Genomic DNA, 12,060 nt, shown 5'->3' with positions numbered 1-12,060 from the left:
AACTCATACCTATTGAGCCTGAAATCCACTTAATCAGTTTACACACTCAGAGCAGGTCCTAACATCACCTAGAAACACTCCAGTTGTTCTCCAATTGACTCCATCTATTCTGGAACTTCCTTTTCACAAAGTTTCTACTTTGACATGTAGGAAAAACAATTAATCTGTTATTAACTTTTACCAGATGTATCTATACACAATGTATACCTTCTGATTGGTTTTACAACTTTAAGCTGCAGCCCTCATTATGTAATAACTAAACCATGAACTGACCATGAACCATGCCTACCACGTTTTTTCCACCATATCTGGAAACAGCTAGAGAGAAACAAGGCCCTTAACATCTACAAACTGCTTTCTGGAAGGAGAATGACTGTGCCCAAGATTCACAAATTTGTGTATTCTAGCTGATTTAGGGAGATTTGAAGACCCATACCCATGACATCAGGGGTTAATTGAGAATTTAAAACAGAAGCTAACAAGTTCAAGGGTGAGAAAAAGAGAGACACACCATCAGAAGAAAAAGGAACCTTGACTGTGACAGTAGGCAAAGGTTGGAGGCACTTGTTGCAGGGAACAATATGACAGCAACTCTGAGTTTGAAAACAAAGCACAGCTTGGAGATGTGCCCTCCATGAGAAAGTCTTGTGAATCTCCTGGGACCCTGAGGCACCACAGAATGCCCCAACAGGTCCACAAACGAGCAGAGGATATTGCATACCCACTTATGACCTTGCTTCAATGCGTATATCTTTGTGTCTTTTACGTTATTGTTGCTTTTAGAAGCTCCTCACGTACTACATGTAAATGATAAGACTGAACATTCCTATGCACTGGAGAAGGAACACAGCCAGGGACTGCGACAAGTGAATTTTACTTCTTGTTCCACATACTTAGAGTTGTGCAAAGCTGTTTGAATATGGTACTAGAGTAGGCTGCTGGCTTACTTGCCAATGACATTTCCTGTAACTAGGAGAAAGTCCGCCAAATTAGATCTCTTCCTCCTTCCAACCTTAGAAAAGGCAGATAACACTCTGTGCTTATAATTTTGCCTAACAGAAATCCGTATTTGTGGTCTGAATGGAACAGAAACTACCACCCTAACTCCGTTGAAGATGCTTTCTCAGATACTGTAACAACTGCAATTTTTAAATTGTTTTTCACAAGGCACGCTATGGTGCCAGTAAAACCCCAACATGCTGCCTGGAATTTATCTACAAAAGATTCCAAATGACATTTTAACAGAGAGAAAAGTGTCTGAAGTCAGTGTGCAAGGTCAAACAAATCAACCAAAAAAACCACAATTTTCTTCCTCTCTGCCACTCTGACTGGTTCAACTACAGATGGTATGATGTTATTCCCCTCCAAGTCAATTTGCTGACTGCCTCCCTCAATAATTAATTGAAAGAAGTGGATCCTATAATTTAAAATGGAACAGGCTCAGCAGGTCAGTAAGCTTTGTCAAGACTGATTACTAAGTATTGATTTTTCACCAATTGTACAAGTTACACTCCACAAGGCCACCTGCACATTAACCTTGACTACATAAAATCACCTCGGGCTAAACATCTGTTGAGAAGTTTGTATTTTCAGAGGATGCAGGTAAGAACACAATGCTGCTGTCTCCAGCTCTTTTTCTCACACATACATTCAATGGCATTTATTTGGACAGCATTCACACTTTGTACTTACTTCACCATAAATAACTACTATTTGTATTTTCATTTTTTAGAAAGAATTTAAGATAAATACCCAGGAAAAAACTTCATATAACCTAGTGCTAACTTAATTGTAAAAACTGGAAAGATACGCAGTTAGGTTCTCCCGTGATATGAAGGAAAGAGATGCTGGACGCAGTGACAGCAGAGCAGCTTACTGTGGCCTGGAAGCTTCTGCTTGGTCCGTCTGAAGCTTCTCACCCCCTTCCACTTCCATGGTGCAGTAGACAATTCGATTGGGAGCAACTGACTTTAGACCTTGTACCTCCATTATAACAATCTGAGGAAAAGAAAGCAAATAGTTTATCCTTTGGAAAACATTACATGGCACAGCTATTGCAGTACTAAGCTCTATGTAGGTATAAAAAAAAAGAAAAAAAAAATCTCCAAACCCCACTCAAATCTTCACAGATAGAGTTCTAATTTTGCCTTCTTTTTTCCACTTTCAATAACATATAGTAGGAATTGAAATTTTTTCTCTGTTTCTACTTGGACAACGTCCAAACACTCACTCCAACCATAATTTAAATGCTAGTCGTTGAATTTCAGACTAATGTCTAAATATAATTCTAAATCTTAATACATGAGGAAATGTATCTTTTAGTCAGTCATTTGAGTAAGTGTTTATAGAATGAATAGGTTACTAAGTCAGACTGTAAACAAGACAAGTAAGTACACTGATCACATCTTGAAAGGTTAATCATGGTGCTGTGACACTGGAGGTTGCAACCCTTGAATCTCAGAAATTATTCAGTGGTGTGCTGAGCATGAGACAGGTCAGAGCATCACTATCAGCAGCCGTAATTCTTTTTCCCCTCTACCTACTCCTTTCTCTTCTCCCAGCTCAGTACTTGCAGCCAGGTTCAGCATGCATATGGGGCCGAGGGGGAAGAGAAAGGGAAAAAGCCACTTCTGCCAGCTGTGCCCTGAGAAATTTCCTCATGAGGGAAATTCTGAGCTTGGCAGATCCCATAGTTTTTCAGCTCCTCTAAACTACTCAGTTATAGCTCAGAAGACCCAAATGCAGTCCTAGTTCAAATGTTCTCTGCCTTTTATAAACCTTATGGTTTGTCAATGTGTGAAATTATTGGAATTTTTACACTTCATATGTTTCTAATTCAGAGAAGATTTGAGAAGAAAGTCAGGTTTCCCTGCTTGCTTTGGAAAAGCTGCTTTTCTTCCCAGCCCCATTTGAGCCTATGAGAAGAAACTGGGGAAAATGTAGTCCATTTAATCAGCAGAGAAGCTGTCCTCAACTGAACTATACACGAAAACCAGTATTTGTTTGATTGTTTTACAGGTGACAAAAGTAACAACTACTTTTGGTCTCATTAGAGGCAATTGGTTTCTTAGGTCAGCAAGCAACTACTAAAATATTTTGCTACTACACTGTTCGTATATTTGCCAGTTCGTTTCAATTCAAGTATGTTAAGCCAAACTTCACCCCAGCTGTAAAATCCTTTGTGCTTTAAAGCTCCCAGAACCTTAGTAATAGTTAGATGTCTCATAAAATTGCTAGTCTGGTAATATTGCAGTGAGATGACAGTCATTGATCATTTAGAACATTTTTACATTACTCATAAATTATCAACACTGCCTATTATGGTTTATAAATAACAACAGCAACTCAGGGAGAGTGACGTAATCATCGCTCTTTTTCACCTTTTGTGGTCCAGGAATTCAAGCAGTTATCACAGTGATGAACAATCACTGAGACTGCACTAGAGACGCTTCTAGCTAATGCTGCCTATATGGTCTTTCCACATGCAAAACATATGTCCTTGTTGAATGCAGACTTCATGTTTATTGATTTTTATGTTGATACTTCTTTTCTTCGAGTTTCCAGTTTAATTGCACAGTACGTTTGCCTTTGGTAGCAATTCTGGATTCCAGCAACAGAAAAAACTTGCATTTCATTAGGAAGTAAGCTGTCACTAGCTGATTTACTAGCTCATTAGCTGATAATCAGCTTCCTAAATATTGTTTGTTTATTTCTGAAACTGTCCAACAGCTGAAGAACATAAGTGATTAAGTCTTCTCCTACTACTTTGATATTTTATTTATTTATTTTAGAAATTTCTGCAAACAGGCTATCTGAGGAAACATCCAACTTGCAAAACCAGTCACTGTTGCTTGCAGTGACATGCAAAGGTGTCTCTTATCTTAGTCAGCAAGGTCCATTCCCACCAGAACATTATAAATGTTACTAACGTCTTTTGCTATTCTGTCTTAATAACCGCACACAGCGACAGTGTGAACCTCAGCTGCTTCCCCCTCGCCAAGAAATTTTCATTGAGTTCTTATACTCTGTCCTAATGTTTAGACACGTTAGAGATTTCTGTTTGTTCATGTGCCTGAGCAGCAGCCCTCAGTGGGGATTTTGCTGGTTACCCTCCAACTTCGTTAAGTCACGCCACTAAAGACATGACATGAATACACTTACGTGTTACTCAAGAAATGTGAAATTGTGCACATATGACCTCACATTTTCCAAAAATAAAGTATTCTGTCTCCAAGGAAATGCAATCAGCTTTTCTTATTTGCCCATTTGCATAGAAAATGAGAACGCCTTCCATGTTTCAGTCTAAATGAATATCAGTTCAGCTGTTTCCTCTTGCCCTTATATCCTGTGAGATTCAGCTTCCCAAGAGTAAGATATGCACATATTTGTCCACCAAGAAACTCAACTTACGTGGTTAACACCATGTTTAAAATGAAAATTTGCCTTACTAAAAACTGCTACATGTAGGGTAACACTTTAATTCTTTGCCTTGCACAGGATGAACTGTAGATTACTAACCTCGCAGAACATTGTGTGTATTCTTATCAGTGATGGGGGAGAAAAAAGAAAAAAAGCTAAGTTCACCAGACCTAGTAGTCTGCATTTCTGGTGCGAGAGGGGAAGGGCTGTAAACAAAGCAAACCTGTTCCAAATGTACCAGAAATTATATCTCCTGTCATTTTTCATTTCAAGATTGTTTCAATTGTTTACTGTGCTTTTCCCCCAAATATCACATCATTTTTAGTACATACATAAAATTTCTCTCTAGAGGCACAGAGAAAGCTTTTCTTCTTACCTCCCTCACCAAGCAAACTTCCTTCAAGATAGAAAACATTATCAACAAACTTTTTCAGGTACTTTTTAGATGCTTCAGAACTACTCTTTGTTATTGGTATCTATGGACCATTCCAGGCTTGGTATTCCACTTGAGGCAGACACAGCACATGTGATGGAGATGCCCAGGATTCAGTTACAGGAGTTATAAAACTACTTTAGCATTTCATATACTTCAGTACTAAGGCTTGCACTCCAGTTTTACATGCTTGATGAATTAATACTTTTTGGCATATGGAATGATGGATCTTACTAGTCTTTAAAAGTTAATGTTGGGATTTTACATTATTAGCTAGTAATATTTAAATTGTATACAGTGGGATAAGTCATTTATCTGTTATACAAAGGATTTAAGCTTTTTCATCTGTCCATTTTTGACATTTTTTTTGATTCTATGTGTATATTGATGACATGGGAAAGAAAAATTGATCTGAATTTTCAATATTACATGAAAAAAAGCAGATGCTAATTTCACTTAAGAAAACACATTGTTTAAAAGATAAACTTTTTTTGTTTTGTTTTAAACCATTTAACAATTGAAATATTTATTCTGTAACATTATCCGTTGTGTTAAACAAACAAAAGCCACTTCAAGTGCAGAACACAAGTGCGGCACCATCTGACCAATAAATACATAATATACACTCTGGAAATGTTTTGATTTGTTATTATTGAAAGAGAGATCAGCATTTCCTGATATGCACATCTGCAGAACTGGATCTGAGCGATGATGCTGTCATCAGATACGTTTAGGTAACTAACTGTATTTGTGGTTTCCTCTTGAAGTCAGTTCAGCTCTATATGGATTAGGACTGCAACCCTATAGACCAGACTTCCTGCATAATCTCAGTAAACATGAGCTACTTCCTTGAGGAAAATGCAGAAATTTATAAAAATCCACTATGTAAAAAATTTTGTTTGCTTATTCTCTAAACGCTTTCAGTGAGAAAACACAACTTGTTTGTAAAATTCCATGAAGGAGTTCCTGATAACAACAGTATTTCATTATTACATTCAAAAGTATACTTAGTTATTTAATGCACTGGAATTCATTTAAAGTGACGTTTGTGTGGGACATTCAACTGCCCACATTGCTGTGTGGGCCCAAATGCAACTACTGCTGCAAGAGGAAAAAGCATCATATAGCTGTATTCTAACTCCTAATTATCAGAGAGACAAAGAATCATTTACTTCTTTAACATAAAATTTTAAAATTACCAAGGAAGGACTAATAACAAAAAAAGTGTCAAGACACAGATATTCTAGCAATTTAAACTGTCAACAAGTTTTCTGTGAAATATGTGTTTACCTCTAATGTGAAGGAGAGGACCACATCAGACTTCGACAGCTGAACCTCATTTTCATCTCCTATGTCCAAGAATGCAGAATTCTGTGATCGCTTTAACTTCTGCAGTTTAAATTCTGGTCCACCTTTAGACACTGGAAGACTTTCCAAATTTGCCATCAGCAAATTCACCGAAGACCGCAACTCTTCTATGTACATGTTCTCCATTTCTCTTGTTACAAATTGTGGGAATTTTCTTTCCTTGGAAGACATATTTTAAAAGTTAGGAGGAAAAAAAATCATCCCACATTATATGTCATGTTAATTTACTGATTTACTCTCAGTGAAGAGATATTTAATAAAAATAGAAGTCTTAATACCAGTGTCTATCTATTTTTCTATCTATCTTTAAAACAGTAATGGGAAGGCTAATCCCATCCTATAAATAGTTAAGTTTGACAAGAAGAAATGTAATTTGAATTGAGGATTCCATCTTACTCCTCAAATATAGTACACAAAAATATCTCTTTGAATACATAAAAAATATAAAGTAAGGGGCATTTGTAAAAATGGAACCTCTTGCCCCCCCAGAAGCTTTTAACCATAAACCCAGGTTGAATATGTACACATTTGATATTTCTAATACACGTGTTTTAAGTGTATCATTTGACAATATACCTTTAATGTTACCTTCAAATATTTTATAAATTGACAAAATGAACTGTCCACTAATAGTTTTGTTACTCATCCATTTCCCATTCTACCAAAAATAAGTCAATCACATTCATGCTTCTAACATAAAGCTGTTAAACTACAACCATGACACGAAATTCCTATAATTGTTTATTTCTATTTTTAATAATAGGTCATGCATTTTGAAAGTAATGTTGAACATTACACACAGGATTATTTTAAACATAAGGGTTAGGAAGAACTTAATCACTTTTTTCCTTTGTAGGAGTAATACAATAGTGTTTATATATTGTGTTTATAACAAAGAGGGATGCATATATGAACATGTACAGAGACAATTTTACTCACAGTTTCTCCCCTGATACTGAATATAGGGCAGCTTGGGAGAATATGTCACTCAAGATTAAAGAAAAACCTAAAGTATTCTAATATATATGTTTTACGTATAAATGAGAAACAAACACTGCCCCCCACGTATTGTCTGCAAAGGTAGGCAGCTTGCTACTAAACCAGACAATTTTTATTGTTAGCTGTTATAAGGAGTATCATAAAATGTTTTACATTAAAAAAATCTTTACAGTTGATTTTGTTTCAATAACGAAGACCAAGCAAATTGACTGTGGCCCAAAACACCTGCAGCAAATCCAGTGGTCTGGCTCATTACAGCATTACAGAGCCAGTATATTACAGATTGAAAAAGAAAAAAAAAGTTATTTATAGTTAGAAACTAAAAACATAGGGTAAGGTTCAGTGTGCTCTAGCAAAAAAAACCCCACTTTAGAGTGTTTTTCAAACTGTACCTTATCCTGTGAGGATCATTCAAATAATAATATGCCAACACAGAAGACAGAGAAGACAGACTGTTATGTTGTTAAAAGATCTTTCATCTTGTTAAGGTGCTTTTTCCACCCCAATATAGAAATTGAGGAAACTTTTTACAATGCCTTTTGCTGTATATTTATTATGACTAGAATCTTCCATGATTTAAGACAGCACTATCAGAATATTTGGATGCCTTTATTTCTGTAAAACCTGAATGTTTGTAGCCACTTCTCTCCCTCACAAAAGAAGGGTGAGGATCCTCCATAAAGACTCTGAGGTCTACAAATTTCACCCCTCCCACCCCCCCACACCTTTTCTTTGCTTTTTTAAGACGGTGAATTTGTAACCGTCTTATAGCACATAATATTTAAAATAATTTAGAGACACAACAAGAATAGTGAGGTTTTTCCACTACTTTTTAGTGCATATGCACAGGAATGTAATTATGTTGATTTGAAAAGCCCAGATTGTCTGAAAAACACATCCCCCTGCACAACACTGGAATTTTGGGAACTCTGATTGCAACGTACTGGAACATATCCTGAAACAAAGACCCTGGGGACAGATGTGAGACACTGATCAGGTTTATGTACACACAAGCTTTTAGGTCCAGATTCTGAGAGAGCTAAAATAGATTTTCAGGATGTATTTCTCAAGGAGAAAAGACACTGGGTAGACTCTTCATAAGACCACATAAAAGTTTATCTTAGAAAAGTATAGCACCACTTACAATAGGTAGAAAATCCCATTAGGTCATACATGCTTTGATTTAAATTACTTTAAATTTAGCCACACAAAGAAATAGATAGGCAAATAGAATCATAGAATCACAGAATGTTACGGGTTGGAAGGGACCTCTGGGGATCATCGAGTCCAACCCCCCTGCCAGAGCAGGACCAGTCTAGGGCAGGTTACACAGGAACGCACCCAGACAGGTCTTGAAAGTCTCCAGAGAACGAGACTCCACAACCTCTCTGGGGAGCTTGTTCCAGTGCTCTGTAACCCTTACAGTAAAGAAGTTCTTCCTCATGTTGAGGTTCAACTTCCTGTGCTCTAGCTTGCATCCATCGCCCCTTGTCCTATCACAGGGCACAAGTGAAAAGAGGTTGCCCCTTTCCTCTTGACACCCAGCCCTCATATATTTATACACATTAATCAGATCCCCTCTCAGTCTTCTCTTCTCCACACTAAAAAGCCCCAGGTCTCTTAACCTTTCCTCATAAGGCAGGTGTTCCAGTCCCTTAATCATCCTCGTAGCCCTCCGCTGGACTCTCTCCAGTAGATCCCTGTCCCTCATGAACTGGGGAGCCTAGAACTGAATGCAATACTCCAGGTGAGGTCTCACCAGGGTAGAGTAGAGGGGGAGGAGGACCTCCCTCGATCTGCTGGACACACTCTTCTTAATGCACCCCAGGATACCAATGGCCTTCTTGGCCACAAGGGCACATTTCTGTCCCATGGATAACTTGTTGCCCACCAGGACTCCAAGGTCCTTCTCCATGGAGCTGCTCTCTAGCAGATCACCTCTTAACCTGTACTGGTGCATTTTATTACTCTAATAGATGCACAAACTCCCCATTGATTTTATTCTGTGTTATAGAAATTTTCACATAATTAATGTAAAGTTCTTAGGAGTTAGGGAGACAAGGATCAATAAGGGTGAAATAGAATGAAGAACAGAATAATTAATATAAGTCTATCTGAATAAACACAGGTGGGCTTTCACAATCCATGGATATTGTTCTCAGAGCTCCTTGTGTAATCCTGATCTATGACTGAACAAATCATCAATCAAAGCTTAATGAGTAGCTAAGCAGGAGTAGGCCTAGAATTATTACCTTCTGATGATTTTAGTAAAGGGGATGTATGGTTAACCTTTTCTTTACCTTAAAAGAAATATAGGACACTTAGAAATAAAAATTAGCATAGATAAGGTTTTAAATATAACTTTAGTTGTTTTTAAGGTTGAATGTTTAGGAGACACTGGCGGTGGGAACCGGACTCTGGTCAGCCTGGATCAGGATGGGACACTGATCACGGCAAGAACATCGAGGACGGGGTGTCGACCGGAGTCGGAGCAGAACCAGAACATAAAGATCAGCTAACCAATGGAAAAGAATGGACTTTTGTGGACTCTTGATGAAGGAAGAAAGAGGAATTGAAATAGTTAGTGGATTATTAACAGAAGCTTATGAAATGTTTATGATGTAATTGATTATTAGTTTCTATATAAACCGATAGTGAATTTGAGTCAGGTACCATTCACTGTGGTGGTGGTCCAACTCTGAGTTGTTTAATAAAACCAGCAAACCTAGAGACCCGGACTCTGCCAATTTTCTTTAACATCTGTCATAGATGAACATATTTCTAAGGTGCTTGCCTCCATTAAATAGGCTAAATTATCTTTTTTTGCTAAAATAAACATCTCATTTATAATTAACAACTTGAAAAATCAGTATTATATGAACCAGGAATGAAACCTCAACAACAGCAAAAAAGCTATATGCAGAGATTTCTCTTGAGCTGTGCTGATCTTTTGAGACTGCAGTTTAATAACTCTCTTACAGGCAGGTAATCACTAAAACCCCTTTTCTTTACCAACAAAGATGCTAGAATACATAATACAGTATCAAAAAGCTTTCTACCCTGTTCTTGAGTTCTGAGAATAAAGCTTGTATTTTGCAGCATTTGATTGCTTAGGCTTAAATGATCTTAATTCTCACAGCTGCTAGAATTAGGACTAGCTCTCAAAGTCCCCGTCTCCCCCCCAAATTTCTGCATTTTAAGTAGTTTAAAATAGATGTATGAAAACTCTTGATTTCTGACTGGGATGTACCATGTAGGACATGGAGTTCCTTATTATATGCAAAAATGTGCATATGACACTGTGGCAATCATGATAATTTTCAAGTACTGGTTCATGTAAAAAAGTGGATAAATAAATTTTTCTTTAAAAGATCTACAGATGTGCAGTGAATGGACATTAGAGACAGAATGAACAAGATTTATGCAGTTTAAATAGCGCTCATAATTTTCACTTGCTTTAAAATGAATTTGAAACTTTTATGGACAGCATTTTGCTTTTTAGGAAGATTACACCTCCAAGTTGTTATTTATGAACTTCATAGACCTAAAAGATAATTTTTTCCTTTTAAAGAAACAAGCAAACTTAATTGCTTTACAATTAATATCATATTAATATTTTTTTTTCTGCACACACAGAGTATAACATCGATGCTTTCAATATTTTGTAGCTTTTGGAGCTAAAGGCAAGAAGGCAACAGAGCAAACACAGGATTATTGGACAACTTTGATTATAAGCCTAGGCTTCACAGAAGACTGAAGAGACTTGAGATTGCCTGTCTGTGAAAAAGGAGTTTTTCTCCAAAATTTAATAAGATATCGCCAGGGAGAACACCAATCCCACCCGTGATATTTAATATAGAAGGGCATAATCCTGTCCACTGAAATAAAATACAAGCTATAGGAGAGAAAAATAGGCTTGGCTTTCTAAAATTTACAAAAAGAATTTATAATTTACCTAATCACCACTAATTTGACCTACAAGACTCACTCAGTTTTGTTGCTTGCAATACCAATATAATCATTATGAACTTAATCTATAAATGTAAACTATGTTATATATACTTAAAAAGTATATCACTTATAGCCTGTAATGGTTATACCTTAATCACAGCATAACGCACTTCTGTATGTAAAAGATGACTTGTTTTAGTTCCAAAATACATAATCCCAAACGTGCAAATAACATAGCCTTTGTTTCACCACTGGACTTGCTGATGAAGGAAAGGTAGGATCACACAGCACGTGACTTCACAAAAAACAAGTTTTGCTTTCTTCCTACACCTGTTGACATTGATACTCCAGAGCAGAAAGAAATGTATCTGCCAGACCATCTTCAGATGATCATCTTAATTTTAGAATCAGAAACTGGAAACACACACTATGTATCATCCCAGTCAATCTCATATGAAGATATGTTTTTGGTACATGAAAGCAACCACTTACCCTTGCCATTTGTTCTGCCAACTGTAGTCGTCCATCTAGTTCACGTCTGATTTGGGCTGCTTGCTCATCTCCATTATCCAACTTGGACAGAGAACAAAAATAAAGTTAACTGTGACAAACACACACTATATTTTAACTTTATAGTGAGTAATGTAGTTAAAAACAACACAGAAATTAATTGCATCTTTTTTGCCTTAAAACCAGTGAAACACTAAGAAAATACATGGCTTTGAGTCTTACCAAGATGAAAGAAATGTAATGACCACCAGTTACCCATGGCAGTCAGGGTCTCTGAAGGGCAGCCAGCATTCCCTTGAGTTTTTAATACTCAGGCTAAACAGAAGCAGCATTATTTCCTTACAAAAACAGCAGTTGAGAACCTTTCTCCATGAAGCAGA

General features: G+C 36.9%; 1 protein-coding gene across 1 annotated transcript in view; it reads right to left on the bottom strand.

The window, feature by feature from the left end:
- CADPS2 (calcium dependent secretion activator 2) overlaps nt 1–12,060 on the bottom strand; it is a 337,802-nt gene that overhangs the window by 178,973 nt on the left and 146,769 nt on the right. Inside the window, exons 4-6 of the mRNA XM_068400325.1 lie at nt 11,663–11,743; nt 6,143–6,379; nt 1,877–1,998 (exon numbers count right to left, since the gene is read on the bottom strand). Of these exons, the coding sequence (XP_068256426.1) occupies nt 1,877–1,998; nt 6,143–6,379; nt 11,663–11,743 (440 nt within the window). The remainder of the gene's footprint in view (nt 1–1,876; nt 1,999–6,142; nt 6,380–11,662; nt 11,744–12,060) is intronic.

Source organism: Nyctibius grandis, chromosome 5 (assembly GCF_013368605.1).
Source record: "Nyctibius grandis isolate bNycGra1 chromosome 5, bNycGra1.pri, whole genome shotgun sequence".
Taxonomy (NCBI): domain Eukaryota; kingdom Metazoa; phylum Chordata; class Aves; order Nyctibiiformes; family Nyctibiidae; genus Nyctibius; species Nyctibius grandis.
The sequence above is the reverse complement of the archived record's forward strand: the minus strand, read 5'-3'. Positions and strand labels throughout refer to the sequence as shown.